The sequence below is a fragment of the Martes martes genome, assembly GCF_963455335.1.
Source record: "Martes martes genome assembly, chromosome: 1".
In the NCBI taxonomy this organism is placed as follows: Eukaryota; Metazoa; Chordata; class Mammalia; order Carnivora; family Mustelidae; genus Martes; species Martes martes.
This window is the reverse complement of record NC_137888.1, coordinates 67,630,260-67,653,514: the sequence shown is the minus strand read 5'-3', so window position 1 is coordinate 67,653,514 and position 23,255 is coordinate 67,630,260. Positions and strand designations below refer to the sequence as shown.

At 39.0% G+C, this 23,255-nt stretch overlaps 1 protein-coding gene across 1 annotated transcript in view; it reads right to left on the bottom strand.

The window, feature by feature from the left end:
- Positions 1–4,597: 4,597 nt before the first annotated feature.
- ATP1B3 (ATPase Na+/K+ transporting subunit beta 3) overlaps positions 4,598–23,255 on the bottom strand; it is a 45,687-nt gene continuing 27,029 nt past the window's right edge. The window contains exons 3-7 of the mRNA XM_080822515.1: positions 18,560–18,667; positions 13,392–13,576; positions 12,553–12,603; positions 8,360–8,446; positions 4,598–6,377 (exon numbers count right to left, since the gene is read on the bottom strand). Coding sequence (XP_080678641.1) covers positions 6,204–6,377; positions 8,360–8,446; positions 12,553–12,603; positions 13,392–13,576; positions 18,560–18,667 — 605 coding nt within the window. The 3' untranslated portion in view covers positions 4,598–6,203. The remainder of the gene's footprint in view (positions 6,378–8,359; positions 8,447–12,552; positions 12,604–13,391; positions 13,577–18,559; positions 18,668–23,255) is intronic.

The following is a 23,255-nucleotide window of genomic DNA, read 5'->3' as shown; positions in this document are numbered from 1 at the left end:
TGTTACTTTTAGGCTCTCTCTTTGCTTAGAGGACCCCTTTCAATATTTCCGGTTGGGTTGGTTTGGTGTTTGCAAATTCTCTTAGTTTTTATTCATCCTGGAAGCTTTTTATATCTCTATTTTCAATGACAGCCTAGCTGGATATAGTATCCTTGACTGCATATTTTTCTCGTTTTTTGCTTGCTATGTGAATATATCATGTCAGTCCTTTCTGGCCTGCCAGGTCTCTGTGGATAGGTCTGCTGCCAAACTAATATTTCTACCATTGTATGTTACAGACCTCTTGTCCCGAGCTGCTTTCAGGATTTTCTCTTTGTCACTGAGACTTGTAAGTTTTACTATTAGATGATGGGGTGTGGACCTATTTTTATTGATCTTGAGGGGGGTTCTCTGTGCCTCCTAGATTTTGATGCTTGTTCCCTTTGCCAAATTAGGGAAATTCTCTGCTATAATTTGCTCCAATATACCTTCTGCCCCTCTCTCTCGCTTTTTTCTTCTTCTGAGATCGCAATTATTCTAATATTGTTTCATCTTATGGTATCACTTATCTCTCAAATTCAACCCTTGTGTTCCAGTTGTTGTTTATCTCTCCTTTGCTTAGCTTCTTTATTCTCCATCATTTGGTCTTCTATATCACTAATTCTCTCTTCTGCCTCCATTCATCCTAGCAGCAAGAGCCTCCATTTTTTATTACACCTCATTAATACCTTTTTTTAAAAAATTTAACTTGGTTAGATTTTAGTTCTTTTCTCTCTTCAGAAAGGGATTCTCTATTATCTTCTATGCTTCTTTCAAGCCCAGCTATTATCTTTATAATCATCATTCTGAACTCTAGTTCCAACATTTTACTAATGTGAGGTCCCTGGCAGTTGGTACTCCCTCTTGTTCTTTTATTTGAGGTGTTTTTCCATTTTATCATTTTGTCCAGAGAAGAATAGATGAATGAGAGAACAAAATGCTAAAAGGGTAACAAGGACCCCAGAAAAATATACACTAAACAAATCAGAAGAGACCCGAAACCAGGTGAGAAAAAAGGGGGAAAAGTTATATGATGGGGCTGGTGAACAGAACAGAGCCACACACTAGATTTTGGGTGTATTTTGGTCTCTTAGAAAAAACTGCTTCCCAATATGTTAAAGAATATATATATGTGTGTGTATACACACACACACACACACACACATATGTATATGTGTATATATATATATATGTGGGTAAATATGAAAGGATGGAATATGAATGTAAAGATGAAAATTTAAAAAGATTTTAAACAAGGAATTGTTAAGAAGTTGGTTGAAAAAAAATAATTTAAAAACAAGATTATGATCAGGCTGGAGACTAGAACAAAGCCATACACTAGATTTAGGGTATATTTTGGTCTGTTAGAAGACACTGTATCCCAAAATTTTAAAGAAAGAAAAACATATATATGCAAAAAAAAAAAAAGTTTAAATACAATGAATGGATAGAATATGACTATAAAAATGAAAATTAAAAAAGATTTTCAAAAAGGTATTGGGGCGCCTGGGTGGCTCAGTGGGTTAAAGCCTCTGCTTTTGGCTCAGGTCATGATCCCAGGATCCTGGGATCGAGCCCCACATCAGGCTCTCTGCTCTGCAGAGAGTCTGCTTCCTCCTCTCAATCCCTGCCTGCCTCTCTTGCCTACTTGTAATCTCTGTCTGTCAAATAAATAAATAAAATCTTAAAAAAAAAAAGGTATTGGTAAGATGGTTAAAACAGGAGAGAGGAAAAATTAAAAAATGAGAATTTTAAAAATTTAACTTTGAAAGATTAAAGAATCATGGGGGAAACAAGCCATGAATTCCATGTGCTATATTCCCCTAGCTCTGGAGTTCTGAGGTTCTCATTGATCGGTGAACTTGGTCTTGGCTGGATGTTCTTGCTGATCTTCTGGGGGAGGGGCCTGTTGAAGTGATTCTCAAATGTCTTTGCCAAAGGCAGAATTGCCGCCCTTGCCAGGGGCCAGGCTAAGTAATCTGCTTGGGTTCACTTTCGGGAGCTTTTGTTACCTAAACGCTTTCTGCATAGCTTTAGAGGATGGGAATGAAAATGGCGGCCTCCCCATCTCCAGCCCGGAGGAGCCAAGAGCTCAGGGCCCCACTCCTAGTGCACCCTCAGAGAAAAGCAGTCAATCCCTCCCTTCTGGTCTCTGGCCATGCTTTGCTCTCACATGGCCTGTGACTGAGCGTTTCTATCTGTGGCGTATGGCTTCATTTGGAGTCTCCAAACCCAGCAGATTCCTGCTGCGTGCTCCCACGCCACTTCTCCTGGAGGAGGAAAGGGGGGGGGTCCTCCCCAGATCTGCCACTTGTGGGGTCCCTGCTTGAAGAGCAGTGGTCTGATATGCCTTGGATTACAGTTTAAGGTAAGCCCGAGCTAAGAGTCCCCTTCTCGGCTCCTTCTCTGCAGCCAGCTTCCCTGCTCCAATACCTGGGAACTCTGCCACACTCAGACACCACCAGTCTGTGACCCCAAGGGTCCCGAGACCACACAGTCCTTGTGAGGGTTCCACCCCTCGCTTAGCTGCCAGAGCAACATTCCTCAGTGAAGCAGACTTCTAAAAGTTCTGATTTTATGCTCCTCTGCTCTCTCACTTGCCTGGGGCCGCCCGCTCCCCCCACGGTCTATTTTCCCATATATCACCTCGGATTCACTTCTCTGCACATCCTGCCTTCCAGAAAGTGGTCACTTTTCTGTTTGTAGAATTGCTATTATTTTCTTTGATCTCCTGTTGAGTTTGTAGGTGTTCAGAGTGGTTTGATAACTATCTAGCTGAATTCCTGGTACCGGATGAAATTTAGGTCTCCTCCTTTTCTGCCATCTTGCTCCTCCCTCACTGATCCATTCTTCTGCATCCTCTCATCTGTTCGTTCCTTTTAGTGTATTTTTCATTTTATTTTATTCAACTGTGATTGGTTCTTTTAAATATTTTGTTGAAGTTGTGAATACATCCACTCTTCTCTCCAGTCCAGTGAGCATCTTTATGAAAATTACTTTGAACTTCAATCCGGTAGATTGGTTCTCTTTAATTTTCTTCCCCTGTGATTTCATCTTCCTCTTTCATGTGAAGCGTATTCCTCTCATTTTCCTTGACTTTGCATTTCTCTGAATTAGTTAGAATAGCTACTTCTCCTAAATTTGAAGAAATGGCCTGGCATGTGGTTGTCCCCTTTATATAGACTGTGTGTGCCTGGCAACTTTATCTGCCTAGACTTGCAGTGGCATGGGCTGGTTCCTGGGGGACTCCATGAGGGGCTTGCCCATGGTGGGATGCTGAAGCTAACTGGGCATGGGGTGGTTGGTCCTGTGAGTCTCCAGACAATACCCTGGCAGTATAGCTAAAGCTAATGTTGGCACAGGCCATTGCAGTCCTGGGCCTCTCCAGAGGGTCACCCTGGTCAGACAGTGAGTACACACCAGGGTGTCCTGCTGTGCACCACACTGACTGCCTTGTGCTAGTGGGTGTAAGAGTTCAGGGGCTCACTGACAGTAGACTGGTTACAGTGCCTGGACCCACCTCCCATCTGTGATATCAAGGCAGAGTGTGAATATAAATGGTAGCGATCCCCAGTCCCTCCAACCCAGAGTTCCAACAGCTCCCTTCCATTTGGTAGAGTTACAGTGCTGTAATTTTCACATTCTTGTTGCCCTTTTAAATGGCAGTTTTCTGTGCTCTCAGGAAGACAGATCTGTTCAGTCTTCCAGTAGTATTCCACCCAGCACAACAGTGTCAGCATTGGAGTTTCCCTTTGGTATGGTCTTGTTCCTCTTACCATTCTTCATGTGGTCTGGTTGTACAGCTGTCCAGTTAGCCGTGTTCAGGAGAAACTGCTCTGTAGTATGTAGATTTGGTTATGTCCATGGAGTTAAGGGTCTATCTTGCCATCTTGGACCCTCTCTCCCTAACCTGCTGAATATTTAAATATCAGCTAAAGTCAACTGACAGTTGAATCTTCTCCATCTACTAGTCAAACTAGTGCTAGACCCAGTCACGGAGGATGCAGATCTTTTTGTTCTTGGGTCCCTTTGTTATTCAAACTGTGGCCTGTGAATAAGCAGCACAGCCATGACTTAAGAGACTATATCCAACAGATTCCTCTGGAATCAGAATCTGCATGTTAGGATGTGTGGTGAAGTTCTGAGGAATATGTGAAATGAAGCAGAAATGCAGACTCAGAAATTGTGTCCAGAGTCCCTTTCAGTCCCAAACTTTTCATTTGCATCATGCTGGCCCAGCTCCTTCCAATCCTCCCCTCCATATAACACTTGTCTCTTGAGAGAGACCTTCCTAGGGCAGTCGTACCCCACCCTCCTTGGATTCTTGCACGTCACTGCCATTACTGTGACTACCACACCACAGTTTGCCCCAGAGCCTGTTCCATTCCCCTCTCGTCTTCAAGAGACCGTGTCTTTGTCTCTGTATCCTCAGTCTGGCAAATCATTACCTGGCATGCAGTAGGCCTGCAACCGTTAATGCCCACCCCCCCCCCCCCAACACTGGCCATTTCAGCAGAAAAGAGCCAGGAATTGGGTAGGTCAGCTAAGGTCACACAGCAGTCAGTGGGTTGAGCCATACCCATGTGTATGTATCATTTTTATTCTTCTCAAAACCCACTACCCCATTTGGGATATCTCCATTCTTGTTTCATGTTCTGAGTAGTTTGTTTTTATCGAAGCTCATTTGAGCAGAACTTTCATCTGTGTTACAGTCCAGACACAAAAATACAAATATGAATTCCATAAGCGCCAAAACTGACAACAGAAAACCTGTTCACATGGGCCCAGCTGAAGGGATGCTCTAGCCGCAGCCCATGACATTGCTCTAGCATCACAGCATTTGTGCAATAGTGTTCCACTCTTAAGACAGAGCAGAAAGGAAAATCAAAGCCCCAGAATGTTTGTTTTAATTAACAGCTACAAGAAACATTTTCTTTAGTTGCAAAGATTTCTAAAACAAAGATCTTTCATCACTAAGATCTTAGTGGCAGAGACCCCAGTGGGGTGTAGAGGCTGCCAATGGGTCAGCGAGGCCCATCTGGCCAGTCAGGGCCACTTGGAGCATTCATGCTCTCTCGACAGCTGTTCTGGGCCAGCTGGGCTGCATCTCACTCATCCTGGCTTCCACCAACACCAGGAAAACCAAGAATGTCTGCTTTGGCCTTTCTACGGATAAAAGTAAAAAACTGGCTTAAACCACAGATCACATAGGAACCATACCTTTATCAACAGAGGAAAAAGTAGCTCACATTATGACAATCATACCAACACAATGATAGGAGAGAAAAATATTTCACACTAGTCAAAGAATGCTGACATAAATCTGGTTTGAAGCTTTAAATAAGTTCCAAGTTTTTATATTTTACAATTTATATTTTATTAGAGTCCACAGTCTGCTAAATAAAAGCAGTAACGAGATATTTCACAAACTATTGTACAATTTAAATCATATGAATTTAATTTCATAAAAAATTAGGTGCATATTCATAGTGGCTAACTTAAAAAGCTGTTTCATCTATGGTCTAAAATACTTTTTATAAGAGATTTAGTTCCAGCACTAAAAATAATCCATCAGTATATATATTTTTTACATGTTTTACAACATAAAGTTTGTGCTCTTAATCAAAAAGATCCACAGAACTAATTCAGCATGTAAAAAATAATTTTACAAAACATCAAGTCAACCTTTCAAATCCACTTTTATTTTCTTTTTTCCTTCTCACATACAGACCTTCTCCCCACACCACATTTCTTGCAGCTATAGAGTCACTTGATGATGTTCAGGTACCATTTTATCCCTAAAACTTTGCTGGCATCAAAATATGACAGTTAACCAGTGTTAAATCTATAAAATATTTACATAGCACAGCACATTAAGCTTTTGACACTTGGCAATTAAACCACATAAAAATACGATAAGACCCCCATACTACATGTTCGGAATTGGTGTTCACAGTCCCTTTCTGGCGACTGTACACTGGTTCAAAAGGCAGCAGAGGCAACAGGCAGTTACGTGAGGACACTGAACACTATGATCTGGAAGCACATTATGATGTTACCCCAGTGTCATGTACCACCCCACCTTTCTCCAAGGTGGTCTCGTAATTCTAGAATGGCAGGTCCAGCTGATACAAAATGAAGACAGACAACACAACATTTACTCTGTGGAGACAGCCTAACTCCTACTATGCACGTGCTGTGACTTTGAACACAACTCGTCCTAAAAACTTGTCACGATCATCCTGGTTTTTTAGGTTGGGTGATCCATCAATCTTGCACTCAACTGTTACTTCATTTACGGTACTGCTGGTAGCATTAAAGGAGACCTGGACAGCAACTAATGGCTGTAGATAACTCACCTGGCAAATAAAAGAAAATATGTGAATTCCAATTCTATAGTAACTTCACTTACACTTTATCAGGAGTTCGTTTAGTCTAAAATTTTAAAAACAAGTTTTAATCTATTACATGTTTTTTTTTTTTTGAACTGGATACTCATTTTTCACTTAAATTTTTATGGACAGAAGTGACTAGATGGTTATGAATGTTCCTTGAGCACTGCATAATCTAGATTGGGTCTCATTATCATTTAATAAATACTCTATAATCTTGGTTTGAGTTTCCCCTTGCACCCAAGGACTACCATACTGATTACTTAGCTCTCCTAGATCCTTACTTATGGTTGCTGTGTAATTTGATGCAAACAGATTACTAAATGTATTATTATGGCTGTGGTTTCTAGACACATTTCTTCACTAAAAGGAACTAGGGGGCTAATTCCAGGACTGGGGCAGAGAATGTACAAGATGAATATGGAATATTCTGTAGTGCCAGAAAGTAAGGGGGTGCTCAAAGAATCATGGTCCTATGTCCAAAGGACATGGGAGCAAGCCTGAAGGTCTCTCATTGGCTGAATCTGGTACAAATTTAGCTTCAAAATAAACAGAACAGATAATAAGAGTCCATGAGAATATATGGATATAAATAAATAAATGGTGGAGAAGGCAAAGCTCTTTCTCAGAGCTGAATGCCAACTAGTAAATGGAGGAAAGACGGCATTAGAAAAACATCTGGAAACAATCCTATTAGCTGATTCAGGCAAGAATTAACAAAGGCTTAAAGCTAGGGGAGAAAAAGAATTGTGTAGACTCTCTAATTATTCTCTCCACATGATACTTGCTGATTACAAAAGAAAAAAAGTAACTTGACAGCAGAGAAACCTGGCTGATAACCATCTGAACCCAGTAAGTGTTCAAGGTTGCCATCACCACTAATAAGTGACCTAGTCAATGCTACGTCCCTCCTAAGAGGATGTTCTGAAAACAAAGTATTTTTTCTGAGGCCTTCTTGCTAAAAAAGTACGATCTACATTTAATCATGAAAAACCTCAAATTCAAATTGAGGAACAGACACGAACTAGGCTAAGAAAAGTCCTAAACTCATTTTTGAAGAGTACAAGGGCACAAAACAGACTGAGGAACTGTTCCAGGTTATGTGACTAAAGATGTAACAATGTGATAGCCTGCACCAGGAAAACCACTTTTTCTTTTACAAGAAAGAATGTTACTAGAACAACTGGTAAAATTTCAACAAGGTCTGTAGACTGGATGATGGTATTGTATCAATGTTAATTTCCTTTCATAACTATTATGGTTATATAGAATGTCCTTATTTTTAGGAAAATAAGCATTTAGTGTAAAGAGTCATCATGTTTATAACTTAATCCCAAATGGTTCAGGAAAAGAAATTATACACAAACGGAGACTGATAAGACAAAGGAGGTAAAATATTAACATTTGGGAAATCTAGGGAAAAGGTCTACAGAAATCCTTTGTACTATTCTAGCCACTTTATTTTTTCACCTCTATGCACACTCTATGCACATTCTAAAGAAAGAGAAAATGCTATTTTGAAAATAATCATCCTTTAAGCTTTGAACTATAGATGTGGGATCTCTACTTGGCATCACCATTTATATTTAAAGACCAGACTAGAGGATGCATGAGTTACTACACAGGGCATGTGTCCTGCCTACCCTAGATAAGTGACATTTTTTTTTTTTTAAAGATTTATTTATTTATTTGTCAGAGAGAGAGAGAGAGAGGGAGGAGCGAGAGTGAGCACAAGCAGACAGAGTGGCAGGCAGAGGGAGAAGCAGGCTCCTTGCCGAGCAAGGAGCCCGATGTGGGACTCGATCCCAGGACGCTGGGATCATGACCTGAGCCGAAGGCAGCTGCTTAACCAACTGAGCCACCCAGGCGTCCCGATAAGTGACGTTTTAATACAGATATGCCAATTCCCCAACCATGAGTCATGACCTTACAAACCTTGAAGTACTTACATGCAGTTTTTTCCCATAATATGGAAAATATTTTAAATCTATAGTTCCTTTGGGTGGATAAGTTGATAGAGCTGCTGTGTTTTCACTCTAAAGTAGAAAACAAGAGAAACCTCTTTTTAGGTCATAAAAACAACTTAAAAATATATATTAAGGCAATATCAATTATGAACAGTATGGTATTCTACAATGATGTTCCAACTTCATTAATTATATTTTTGAGAACAGATGTGTTAATCTTGGTTTAAATCCTTTGACACAAACTATCCTGACTCTTCTTAAAGTTCCCGATGTAGCCTACAAGCTTTTCCAGGGCAGTCCCTTCTAACTTACAGCCAGATCTGTTCGTGCACCGTCTAAAAATCTTATCTGCCTTCCAACTACCAAATGACAGTTCTCCAGCCAGTGACAGCAGAAAGGCAGTAATCTGTACAGGACCAGTGTATTCCTGAAATGATTTAAAATACTGTGCTTCCAGACTATAAACGATGGCTGCCACACTGTAGAATGTAGGATTCAGGCCTGGGAGGCAGCAAAAGTTTCCTGTGATTAGTAACCGTAACGGTAACCAGAAGGGGAAATTATGATGCAACTGCCAAACTATTAGGAAAAATTTAAGTTACTCTAAGCAAAACTCCTTTTTTTTTTTTTTTTAAAGATTTATTTATTTATTTGACAGACAGATCACAAGTAGGCAGAGAGGCAGGCAGGCAGAGAGAGGAGGAGGACGCAGGTTCCCCGCTGAGCGGAGAGCCTGATGCAGGGCTCGATCTCAGGACCCTGAGATCATGACCGGAGCCGAAGGCAGAAGCTTTAACCCACTGAGCCACCCAGGCGCCCCTAAGCAAAACTCTTCTTAACCAATTTAAATACCCTTAAATTTATGAGCACATGCAAATCAAAGTAATCAAATTTACTGGAATTATATTCCATGTATCTAAAAAAACTGATAAATGTGACAAATATACAAATTAATTGTCCATAATCCAACTTGTTCTTGATAAACAGTGAGAATTCTCAGGTAATGCATTCTGAATAGGACTACTTTTAATAACTAACTTTAACACACACTGAGGAGATGACAGTCAATGACTAAGATCAGTGGATGTTTACTAAGCGTGAATGAAAACATTAGTAAATGCTTGAATTCTAGATTTAAATGCACTAATCTTTATTTTTTAAAGCACACAGCAAAACTAAGAATCTCCTCTAAGGAGAAGTCCTACTCTGCACGTGTGACAGACAAGTGACACAGCAGGACGAAAGCACAATGCACAGAGTGACGATATCCCACAAAACAGGAAAACTCTCATGATCCAGGTCAAAGGTAGGTGGAAAAAATAGGAGCTAACAAAGCTAAGAGAAATTGTAGAAACATTTTCAAACACCACCCTATGTTTGTACTCTTACAATCACTGTGATGTGTGCCTTTCTGTATTGCTTTTGTTTAACCAACTTTCTTTTAATACATGAGCTTAATTCACAGAAATAGAGATGGTCCCCAACATGTAAAGGAGGTTTTCTGGTGGATTATATTTTACTGAGCTGGTATTTCCAGCCAGACACCCCACTTAACTTCAAGCTCAACAACCTTCTGTGGGCAGGATCAATTACCAAGAGAGGAACTGAGGCTCAATTAAGATCACCCAGGTGTAACCAACTCTTAACTTTCTCTTGGTTTGTACCAAAAGCATGTTGGCAAGCTTTTACTTGTACTTTACGAAATACTGAACTGCCTATCTGAAAAACGATACTTCGGGGTGAAGCATAGGTATCATAGTCTCTAAGTACATGAATGACATCATCTTGGAAACTAGGAGCAACTAAGTCCAAGAGTCTAGTAACAGTCACTAAGTTCCACTGAGAACAAAATAAAGTTTTGAAATGAGTGTATTTTCTTCTACACACCACCCTTAAAAGACCTGAACACAAACCAAATGTTTTCTAAGCAGTATTTGACCTCTGGGTAGCAATTTACCAATTTTTTTTCCTTCTGTATTTTTCTATATATTCCTAAATGAAGAGAATTGCCTTTTATAGAAAAACAAAATGTTGAAAAAGACATAAATTGAATATTCCATCTTTGGCAGTGGCAGGAACCTTTTTTTTTTTTTTTTTTTTTTTAAGATTTTATTTATTTGACAGAGAGAAATCAGAGCTAGGCAGAGAGGCAGGCAGAGAGAGCGGGGGAAGCAGGCTCCCCACTGAGCAGAGAGTCCGATGCGGGGCTCGATCCCAGGACCCTGAGATCATAACCTGAGCCGAAGGCAGAGGCTTAACCCACTGAGCCACCCAGGCGCCCTTTAACAAACTTTCTAAAAACAAACCTATTCCACAACTAAAAATCCCCATCTACTTTGGTTATTTTATATACCTCACATACATCTTCAAAGCAAAATGGGACAAGTGAAATTTGAGTCATTAATCAGGATTTTGCATTACCATTTCTGCCAACTATTCTAGAAGCAAAAGGTACAGAATAGATAAAGATCCATTTAAAACCCTAAGGGAACAGTTACGGTTTATACTGGCCAAATGTTTACAAAATTGAAATCTTAGGAGTTTACAGCTTTTGCCCTTCTGGCCAAAATATGTTTTCCTCTCTCAGTAGTGTTGGCTCCACAGAGCCACTAGTCATCCATACAGTCTGCTCACATGCAAAGGCAAAAGCTCCTGCACACAGGTACACTGTCATGAAATTACCACTTCTACCTGGCTAAAGTCTACTAGTACCTAAGTCTCCAGAACTTTCTATTGGAAAGACTAGCAAGCAAGAAGGGAGGAGGATAATAAAGAGTTACTTTTTCTGAATGTATCTTGTAGCCATAATGTTTTCTTGAGAGTATGTGCTTAGATTTTCAGAAGGATCTGTTTATCAAGAAAAGCTCAGCTTAGATGCAGCATCTGGTTTTAAGTAACATATTGGCTGAGCTGATTGGTATAAGGAGGTAAAATGAACTGCCTTTGGTTCACACATGTATACTTCAACGCAGATAAGAAACCATAGATTTCCTGGCTTTTTATTCTACTCTAAATATTCAAAAGGAATTATTAAAGATACTCTAAAGTAGGAGCTCTCAAAGTGTGAGTACATGACCATCAGCATCACCAACACCTGGAAACTTTAGTTAGAAATAATGCAAAATTTGGGCCTCCCTCAGAACTACTGAGTCAGAGACTTCAGGAATGGTACCCAACAAGCCCTCCAAGTCATTCTGATGCATGAACTAATTTGAGAATTACTGAAAAAAAAGTTTCTGCCTAAATAAGTCCTTTCAAGGCTAAAAGGAGTACAGTTTTCTCCCCCAACAACTTTAGAAGTGATTTCAATGTAACATTTCAAGTAAGGTATACTTTTGACACAGATTTAGGGTTGGAATGCTAAGTTTTACACAACAATAAATTAAATTTAGAACTTAATATTTTCTCCTCAGAACTCTTACCCATCATTTACATATTTGTCTTAGTTGCACTTGCAGCATGGAGAGAAAACAGAAGAAGTTATGAGATGAAAACTGCATAGCACTCTGGAAAAAAATAAAGTAGGGACAGGAGAGAAAATACTGCCTCTACCTTAAGGAAAATGTACCATGTTTCATGAACTCTCAGATGCCACTGATGTACACCAATTTATGTACTATTAATAAAGAAAAAAATCTATGGATACACTATTAAGACACCATCCATTATAAGGCCAACTCACTTCAGTTTTTTTTTTTTTAAAGATTTTATTTATTTATTTGTCAGAGAGAGAGAGGGAGAGAGAGTGAGCGAGCATAGGCAGAGGGAGAAGCAGGCTCCCTGCCAAGCAAGGAGCCCGATGTGGGACTCGATCCCAGGACGCTGGGATCATGACCTGAGCCGAAGGCAGCTGCTTAACCAACTGAGCCACCCAGGCGTCCCTCACTTCAGTTTTTTTAAGCTAGAAAAAAGTGAATCTTAGAATCAATGAAATATGATATAAATGTAAACACAATGAAATCAATGCACACGGAAAACACTTCTTTTTGAATTATCATTTGCAAATTAAGAAGGGCTAGACACCCAAAGTTTGGTGGGATTTTATTCTTCTAAGACTGGCACTAGAGAGGACTTTGAAAATGGGACAGGATAAAATGACTAAAAATCACTGACTTTTAAAATATTAAGATATACTAAAGCTTTAACAGAAGTTGGGTTATTTTTTGAATACTAACCTTTGAAGTACATTCTATCCTTGGTTCTCCTTGAGGTTTTAATCCAATTATCTACAGTAAAGAAAAATTAATTGAAACATCACAAACATATATGAAAGAACCTCCTGTTTTGTTGCTGGGGACCCACGGGTGGAAGGGTTGAGAGGAATACCAACTCTGTGTATTAAAACTGTTACACCTGCCTTTTAATTTTATTTTAGAGGATTAGAATGGACTTTTCAATATAACCTTACCATCAGGTGTCTTAATACTGTACTGGGGCAATTTAGAAAAATAAATCCGTTACCAAAAAACTGAGTAAAACATAGCATTGCACTTAGCTACCCTTAAAACAAGAACCAAACAGAAACCTTTAATGCTAAGAGTAAGAACTGCAGAAGCATAAAAGTGGTTTTCATGAAACTGTATTAGTTAAAACCCTCAACATATGTTTCCATAAGGCTTCCATGGAGCCTTACTATCTCACATTTATCTGTTTAATCGCATTTTAAGAACCAGCACTATTCAGTTCTATATAACAAGGCTACTTTCATGTATGCAGCAGATAAGCGAACTAACTCTGTATGGCAACACACAGCCATCTGTTTTGTGGGAGGAACTTTTTATGTTTTGAATTTATATGCATTTTACATGCAAATGCCTGTAAAGTAAACATTCCTTCCAAAAGAGAAGTTTTATGGCAACCTAAATAATAACACCAGTAAGGATCCTTACCCATGTGATGACTTGGGAACGAACTACGCTGGGATGCAGTCCCCTGCCACACTCACCAGCACAGCTCATGAGCTTCTGTACTGAGGGTGCTAGAAAAAAGCAATAGCTGCAAAATATGTACATACTCTGTTCATTTTCACAAGAACACAAGGATTTCCTTTGGAGTAGCCAAACTCTGGATCATCCACACCACTGCACTCCTGAAGTAAGGCAAGAGGAAACTGACATGCACCATAAACTGGACCCTTCTGTTCATTAAGTGCTCCATCGGGACAGGCTGTGAGGTTCTTCTGTTCTTCTAAATTGTATGCTGAAAAGGAAACATATATGTACACACAGATTAGCCAGAAACAGGTCTTCAGCACAGCCAGAAACACATCGTCCTTTGGACTACACTCTTCAACGACAAAAACAGCAATGCTGATTACCACATCATTCTGGGGAAAGAATATTAAGTTTGTTCCTTTAACTTTCAATAGTTCTGATGTTTACTGCATTCAACAAGGACGCAAACTCTTTTGTCACCATTAGGTGGCGCCAGACATGGCTAAAGCTTTACCTGAATGCCTCCTAAGCTCCTGGCCTGAAAGATAGTGGTGACAACCTATAAACTTGTCAGATCACTATGTTGTATACCTGAAACTAATGTAATATTATTCGTCAACTATACTCCCATTAAAAAAAAAAAAAGACACAGTGGTGAGAACATAAAAAGGCACTGAGTTTGCCCTGACGGATTCTACAGTATAATGGGGAAAATAGGCAATAAATCTAACAATCATTACTCAAGGGCCTGAAGATACATAGTGCAGAGGCAGTCTATTCTGCAGGGACTGCAACAAAGCTGGGCGTCAAGGGGTGCCTGTGAGTTAACGTTAACTTAGGGTGTTTTTAGCAGAAACAGGTAACATCTTAGATAAACTCAAGTGCTAGAGTTAAATGGTCCCAACCAGGAGAGGGAAAGAGAGGAGAAGGAGAGATACACAATGGGTTTTTGGCTGTTTGCTCCACAATGGCACAGTGTTAGGCAAGAGTGGCACAACAGTGAGCAAGCCTGGTGTGGTCCCTGCCCTCAACGAATGTGTTCACTGAAAGAAATGCATAAATAGTTAAGATATGCTGCAGCAGTACCTCTATGAGAACTACTGCTGTGTGGGTACAGCTGGTACCAGAAAAAGGCCACCTAAAGTGAATTCAACCAAAACAGGAACAAAAATTTCAAAGTAAATGTGTTTACAAGAAAATGTAGATCTTTACTTTGGAAAAAAAAATTCAAAAAAATATTTGGTTTCATGTTTTATCAAAAATTAGGATATAATTATAATTATGTACTCATTCAAAAGAAGGATTCAAATATTCGGAAGACAGGGCTAAACTTCTACAACACAGCAGGTACCACACAACATTCATCACTTCCTTTTTTACTTTGGTGGCACAATCATAAAGATCATTTAGCAAGAAATATCCTGAGGCTTTCACCAATTTCCCCCAAGGGCTTCGACTGCATACACCTTTTGGTATAGGTCAGTTTATCGTGACCATTTTTGTATTCTGCCACGTTCCACTTCAATACAAAATCCCTCTAATGCAAGGAGTCGTAATGATGAATGGTCTGATTATGAAGAACTCCCTCCCCGCAAGTCCAAGGCATGATGGGACAAAGATCACTGATCCCAGACAGCATAACCAAAGAGCCCTATACACCTGAGAAAAGGAAAGAGAAAGGGAAGACCTGAAAGGAAAGGAAAGACCTGAAAGGAAAAAGGTTAATTTGAACAAAATAAAACTTTAAATTTTCAACAGTATCCACTGGGGGAAAAAGGCCATGTATCTTTTAATCTTTTTAACATGAAAAAGGCTTTCCTAAAATTCAGCAATGACAACTGAAAGTTAAAAGGGGAGAGGGAGGTATTGAAGGTTAAAGAGTTAAAAGTAAATCCCCCAGAAAACATAATATAGTAAAACAGAAAATGAAAGAAAAACAAGAGATCCAAGACCCAACTAACAGAATAATTCTAGAAAGAACCAGAAAACTGAGCTGAGGAAATTATCAAAGTACTAACAGAAAATAATTTCCTTGAACTAGAGAACCTACTAAGCCTTCATCCTGAAGATCCCCATCAAGTTCTCAGTAAAGTGATATTTTATTTTTTTAAAAGATTTTATTTATTTGACAGAGAGAAGGCTCAGCAGTGTTTCTTCAGAACACAAGCAGGGGGAGTGGGAGAGGGAGAATCACGCTTCCCACTGGGCAGGGAAGCCCAATGTGGGGCTCTATCCCAGGACCCTGGGATCATGACCTGAGCTGAAGGTACACACGTAATAACTGAGCCATGCAGGCACCCCTAAAGTGATATTTTAGAGACTGAAACCAAACCAAATTTTAGAACCCAAAGGAAATACATTTAGAAACAATAAAAAACCAGCCCTGCAGAGGAGAAAAAGGCAAATACAAAGGAACTAATTCTATATACAACTAAACTATCACCTATAAATGCAGAATTAGGTCATTTTCAGAAATGAAAGGACTCAAAATTTACATTTCATGGCTCTTTTCTTATGAAGTTACTTGAAATAAATATATTCCGTTAAACTAGGCAGTGAATTATGAAAAAAGAAGGCAGGAGCCAAGAAACAGTGGATCCAACTAAAGTGATTAAAAAGGAGTCCCAAAATGACAGTTGGATAAAGGCCTAAACAGTTACCAGTACAGAGTATAGCAGGAGAGGAAAGGCTCTAAGGAGTTTTCACAAAAAAAAGGGGGACTCTAAAGGATACCTGAAATGACAGTGTACAAATAAGGGAAGTCAGAAGTGTGTCTACAGATGATAGAATAAGACATAAAGTCTTAGTATAAAAAGGTGACCAATAACAAAACTAAAAATAGTAATTCAATTATTGAAATGGGTGGGTGGGTGGGAAGGTCTGAGGCACGTGAGGTAAATCCTCATCTGCCATGGCAGGAAGTAAAGACGATGTATAAAAGTGATAAATCAAGAACCAGAATGAAAGTATAATATTCAGAGACATAGAAAAAAAAATATTGTAAGAAAGTTCAAAACCATGAAGTTCTTTCCCACTGAACATGTATCCAGAATCCACAGCCTCCAGAATCCACAGCCTCCATTGCTTCCTCTCTTGCCATGCCACCATTCTACTCCCCTGGAATAGGGTAATGGCCTCCTAGCTAGCTTCCTGGTTTCCCCCCATAGTCTCAAAAAAGCAGCCCGAGTGATCCTTTAAAAATTCGAGTCAGATGATATTTCCTGCCTAAAAGGCTCCAACTAGGTCAGTGTAAAAACCAAAGAACTTTTAAAAACGGCCTCTGAAGACCTATACAACCTAGTCCTCCTTTACTTCCCTGACCTTGAGCTCCGTCAACTCTTACCCTGGCTTACTCTATCCAGGCCCCTCTAGCCTCCTTGATAAACCCTGACATTGTAGGCCTCAGGCTATTTTCCTCACCTTCAGATCCTTCCTCAAAGGTTCCCTTCCATGAGGCCTTCCTAGACCACCCTGTTTGAAACTGTAACCCTTCCCATCTCTGCCTCATGTTCCTCCACAGCACTCATTACCTTCCCATGCCACTCAACTACAAACTTCATGAACACATTTTTCCTGTGTTCACTGACAGAACTTAGAAAAGTGCTTGACACAAACAAGGCCTGCCAAAAAATATGTGTTGAGTAAATTAATACAACTGCAGCTAAAAAGGAGGAGGACAGGAAATGGTTTTCATTACAGACCTTTCTTTACTGTTTGATTTTTAAACCACGGATTATATTTAGACAAAGATATCCTTAACAAACTATCAAGGGAAAGAGATTTAGAAAGACAGCCAAGTGGATGGTGTAGGATCAAGAGGTTTTTGACTTCAGATAAGAGAAAGTTGAGGACTTCCGTGTGCTGATGGAAAGGATCCAAAAAAGTGAGGCTAAATATATAGGAGAAGGAATAGTAAAAAATGCATCCAAGACACGGAAAGAGGAAGATCCAAAAACCAGGACTGGGCAGGTGGCCTTAAATGTGAGGAAGGGCATCAAAGCAGGAGAAATATCACAGACAAAATGGCTGTAACTGTAGGTCTGTTTTACTGGTAATGGGAAAAGTGGTGGAATTCCCATCTGAGTACTTCCATTATTTCTTTAAGGTGGAGGCAGGTTATATGAAGTGAGTTATAGGGGGAAATGTAATGGGTTAGAGGTTAAGTAGAGGTTGGAAATAATCCCTTCGGAGAATTATCCAGAGAAATTCAGTGGGACTGCCAGGTAGTAGAGTTGGTCCACTTGAGGGAGGTGGTAAAGTATTCATAGTGCTGCCTAGTCCTGAGAAAAGTCTTCATCAGCCTGCTTGGGGGCAGGCTCAAAGAACAGGTTTTATCCAGGAATTATATGTTCATCTAGGAGAATTACACGGGTTCATCCATGTGCATTTTATCACAGACTGACTGGTAAGGGATTTTAGAGTACTGGCAAAACTAAAAATGAAATGAAAAACCATGGAATTAATAAGCTTGGTATAAAGGGAAGTTAGGGAGAAGGGGCTGGGATAAAATAAAAGAGTCAGTGAGGTGGAAGTCCCAATGAGGTAGAAGAATAGTGAGGGAAAGTTAAACAGGCGAACTCGAAGGCTGTGTCAGGAAAGCCACAGACATTTTGGCAGTGGGGTCCTATGTGTTCTAAGGAATGAATGCACATCCCTGTGCCCTGAGGAAGAGGTGAGGTGATCAGGAACCAACAGGCCAGCACATGGGATAATTATTCATGTGCCTGTTAATACCACGGAGTTAAGTTAAACAAGGAAAAACTGGGCTGGGATGTCTGCTAGAAAGCAATACAGACTGCTAACTCCAAAACCCAAAGTGGATAGGTATTTGGTTGTTTTCTTAAATGAAAAATACCATTCTTTTTCCCCTCCACAAGTACATTGAATCCAAAAGATCCAAACACTTAAGAGTTACTATTTTGTATAATTTAGTTTTGCTTTAAATACTTTTTAATACAGATATAAATATGTTTTTGTCTCAACAGACTTATTCATGCATATATTATAGGATAGAAAAGTCAAATCAACCGCCCATTAGGCTTAGACCCCTATGTCTTTCCATAAGTTAGAATATTCTCAGAAGTCATTTAAAATCTACTTGCAAGTCCTCTCAGTGGACTGTGTTTAACAGGGGCGGGGAAAAAAAGGTAAAACAGACTCTAAGAAAGATGTTTCTAAAAGTAATCACTATCATATAGTTTCTCTAATAACTAAAATCTTTTACCTTACTCTAAGAAAACATACTTACGTTTTAGAAACTTCCTAAGGTCTTCAATGTACCCTTGATAGGACTCGGGATCAGACACAGTGAATGAATATTCCAATGCAGTTAGTGGTTTTGGAAAAACCATAAGTCCTATAAAGAGATAAAAGCAAAAGGGGGGAAATTAACTGCAGGAAATTTCCTTCTTTCTCCTTGCTCTTATACTTAAAAGGCCAGATCTCATTAAATTATATGGAAAACTGTTTTCACAGACATACTGAAATTATCAAGAACTTCTCACTTCTGATTATGAAGGCATAGACATTTAAATGAAAGAATTGCAAGACTTCAAAATCATTTGACATTATCAATTAAAACCTAAATCTGATTATCCACAGTTAATTATAATTGGTCTGTCCTCACTTTAAAAGTTGCAGATTTTAGTTTGTACTTCCCATATTTATTTTCCTATCGAATATTTTTAGGTTGTGCCAATTTGCTATTAACAGAAAAATTTTAGCAAATCAAAGTTTCCCAGCTTCTGTCATTCAAATTAACAACTGTATGGAAAGAGACATAAAACTTACTCAATGGAAAAGGCCTATACAATTTTAACTCTACAGTTAAATATTCTTCCTTCAATAATAAACACTGCTCTATAATTAAAATGTTTTCTCATGATGTGTCTGGAATATAACAGTTTCATATCAGGAGTCAAAACCCATGTATACAGAACATGCTGAATGAATTTATGGAAAGAAAATGTAAGCATATTTATCTATAAGAAAAATAATTAGGCTTCCAACTTTAATATAAGCTTTCTTTGTTTAAAAAGCATTAGATCTAGGGGCGCCTGGGTGGCTCGGTGGGTTGGGCCTCTGCCTTCGGCTCAGGTCGTGGTCTCGGGGTCCTGGGGTCGAGCCCCGCATCGGGCTCTCTGCTCGGCAGGGAGCCTGCTTTCCCCCTCTCTCTCTGCCTGCCTTTCTGTCTACTTGTGATCTCTCTCTCTCTCTCTCCCTCCCCGCCCCCCGTGTCAAATAAATAAATAAATAAAATCTTTAAAAAAAAAAAAAAAAAAAAGCATTAGATCTAGAGGCTCAGCTGGTTAGGCATCAGACTCTTGGCTCACATCATGATCTGCCTAGCTGGGATACAGAGCCCCATGTCACGCTCTCCGCTTCAGCAGGGAGTCTGCTTCCCCTCTGCCCCTTCTCCCGCCTGTGTGCACACACTCTCTCTCTCTCTCTCAAATAAATAAATAAAATATAAATAAATAAATCTTAAACAAACAAAAAAAGCAAAGCATTAGATCTAGATTATTAATTCAGCCTTGCACCCAGGCTTAAAAATAGTCCTAAAATTTTCACTAGTCTCTAAACATTTCTCATATCAAAGTTATTAGAGATGCTATGCCTTGCATTGAATCTGAAAATAAACAAATAACAAGGGCTGTTTTAGTTTCCATTACAACTGCTGCTCACAGACATCTAATTCTTTCTTGCTTTTTTCATTTTAATTCCAGTATGGTTAACATACAGTGTTACATTTTAGATCAGATCCAGTTTATTTTAAACTCTAACTTGCCTGTGTTGGTTTGCATGAATCTTGAGTTAAACTAGATGCAATGCTACCCAATATGATGAAACAAGGTTCCTACATGGGAGAGCAAATCTCAGTCTACATTCACCATAAAAGACCTCCTAATTAAGCTTCCCATTTACCTATACCAACACACCAGAGATCACTTAGATTTGGATAATCTCCTATTCCTGATTTTCCATCCACGGCAAAATCTCTACAAAATCTATAATAACTAAGACTTTTTGTAAAAGTATTTAATGAAGGAATAAAATGTCTTACTGTCCAGTATATTAAATGACCATCTGTATATGCATTAAATTGTTTTTATTTTTTAAGGTTTTACAGCAGAAACAAGATATAATATCCTGCAAGTAAAAAAGTAACAGAATGAAGGCAGCTTGCACATTAACTATACTGAAAACACCTAACTTTAAGAAAAACCCAACATAAAATATCCAGATTTCTAACTAAAGAAATTTTAAAGAAAAACATGAAGATAGCTATGCTTTATACAAAAGACTACATTCCTTTACATGACTAATTTCTAAGGGAATGTTTTAATGATTCAATTTGCAGAAACTCCTTATTAAGACTCATATATATAGAACTGAATTTTTTTAAAAGATTTTCTGTTTTTAACGTAATCACTACACCTAACGTGGGGCTTGAACTCACAACTCTGAGATCAAAAGTTGCATGCTCTATCAACTGAGCCAGCCAGGTGCCACTGAAACTGAATTCCTGATACCAGTTACTTCTCAGACCTTGCCTAACAACGCTCTTGGACCCCTAGTAACTTTTGCTATTTAACAGCCTATTTGAAATTCTTCAGTAAAAACCATGGCAGGTGTATATAGTACAGGTGTATTTTTGACACGGTATGCTTAATTCCTCCAAAGAGTCTTTCCTTATCCAAAATGAAGAACATCAACAGAATGTAAAGACTGTAACAACTCCTCTATATCCTTCCAATTTAAATCACTGGAGCATCAGAGTATGGGCACACAATGTGCATGTCTGTCAGGGTGTGAGGAGCTGTATGTGTTTATGTTATATGTATGTATGGGTTACTTATATGTACCAATTTCAAACTAGCATTTGTTTTACTAGGTACAAACAATATTATTGAAGCGATGTCATTTAAAATTAAAACCAATATGGTCAATGCAAAAAAACCAGTATATTAAATACTGTATGTACTGTAGAAAATACAAGAAGAAAAAATATTAACCATAATCACTTTGTAAAGAGCAAATTTTGTTTAACAAGCTAATATATATTTAGCCAATGTTATATATACATTTGTATGTGTGTGCATCTATGTTTATTAAATTACTTATAAGACTTTTAAGTACTACAATACAGTTGTAAATATTTTAAGAAACCCACTTTGAAACTGAACATGGGGGCACCTGGGTGGCTCAGTTGGTTAAGCAACTGCCTTCGGCTCAGGTCATGATCCTGGAGTCCTGGGATCGAGTCCCGTGCCGGGCTCCCTGCTCAACGGGGAGTCTGCTTCTCCCTCTGACCTCTCCCTTCTCATGCTCACTCTCTCATTCTCTCTCTCTCAAAGAAATAAATAAAGAGAAACTGAATATGGAACACGCTTTTATTATTCATGTAATTATAAACACAATATTTCTGAAATAGATTGGATCATGTTCAATGGTAATAAAGTCACATTACTTAGGTAGCAAGAAAAATAATTATTTTAGAATTATTTATTCTAATAAATATTAAAATTCTAATAGAATTATGTAGGGGTATTTGGGTGGCTTAGTCGGTTAAGCCTCTGACTTGATTTCAGCTCGGGTCATGAGTTTAGGGCCATGAGATCAAGCTCCGTGTTGGGCTCCTGACTCAACAGGGAGTCTGCTTGAGATTTCTCTCCCTCTCTCTGTGCCCCTCCCCCCACTCACGCATGTGCCCACACTCCCTTTCTCAAATAAATAAATCTTAAAAAAAAAAAAAAAAGGCCAGGTAGAAAGGAAACAGGGCGACAGTGAGAGATGAGGGGAAAATGAGCATGGAGCTAGTCTCTGATACTTGGTCAAATAAAGTAAAAAAGAGAAAAGAGTGATTCCTGATGTTTGCACAAATATTAGGAGCAAAATAAGGAAAAGTCCTTAGAGCAAAATGTTCCAAGAAAAGATGGTTGGGAAGCTGGTGCACTTGGGTTGTTGATAAGGTTCATGAATCTATGCCATGAGCAAGGATCTAAATTTAGGGTTCCTCAGCACCGGCCCTACTGACATTTTGAGCTGCGTTAAGTCTTTGTTGCGAGGGTAGGGGGACTGTCCTGTGCATTATAGGATGTTTAAAACATCCCTCACCTTTGCTCACCAGTAGCACCTCTCCAGTTGTACCAACCAAAACTATCTCCACAAGACCCTGGGGGAGCCAATCATTGTTGGATGAGAACCAGTGCTCCAGGAAGAAACCTCCCACATCACTCCTACCTCCCCTGGCCTGCTTGCTATCCAAATCCCCCCTCTTCCACGAGGAGCCTGCCCTTCTCTATTATCTCGAGAAGTTGTTCACATTTTGGGAAATTAGATATACTGGAGTTCTGTACATTGTTAGCTTCTTCTATAAAAACTGCCAGCACTTTGAGGACAAGGGCCATGTTCAACAACGGCAAAGCTGGCATTCAAAGACTGTTGAATGAAATCAGGAGGAAGGAAATACGATTTAAAACAAGTGTTTCAAAAAAAAAAAAACAAAAACAAAAAAAACAAGTGTTTCGGTTATTTTTTTTCTGTGGCGGAGTATCCTGGATAATTTTTTTCCTTCCAACAATCAATGGACAAGAATTAAACACAGTAAGGGTATACTCATTTTATTCCCTATTGATATCTCATTTTTCTTACAACTTCCATATTGAGCAATTAAAGATACGATACGAAGCTTGTATTTTGTAAGACCAACACTAGCCCAAGCTAGAGTTAAACTATATACTTTATAAGTAAATTACTCAAGGCAAAGTGAAAATTCTACACAATATTCACAAAAGCCACTCATAACCATATTCAAAACATAGTCAAAAATGCCTTCACCATAATTCTCCATATTCATTCCTGCTTACTCCTGGCAAAGGACTCAAGATTTATCAGCTCCAGCCTTTATATCATTATGTAAATATTAAAGGTCTTCCTATCAG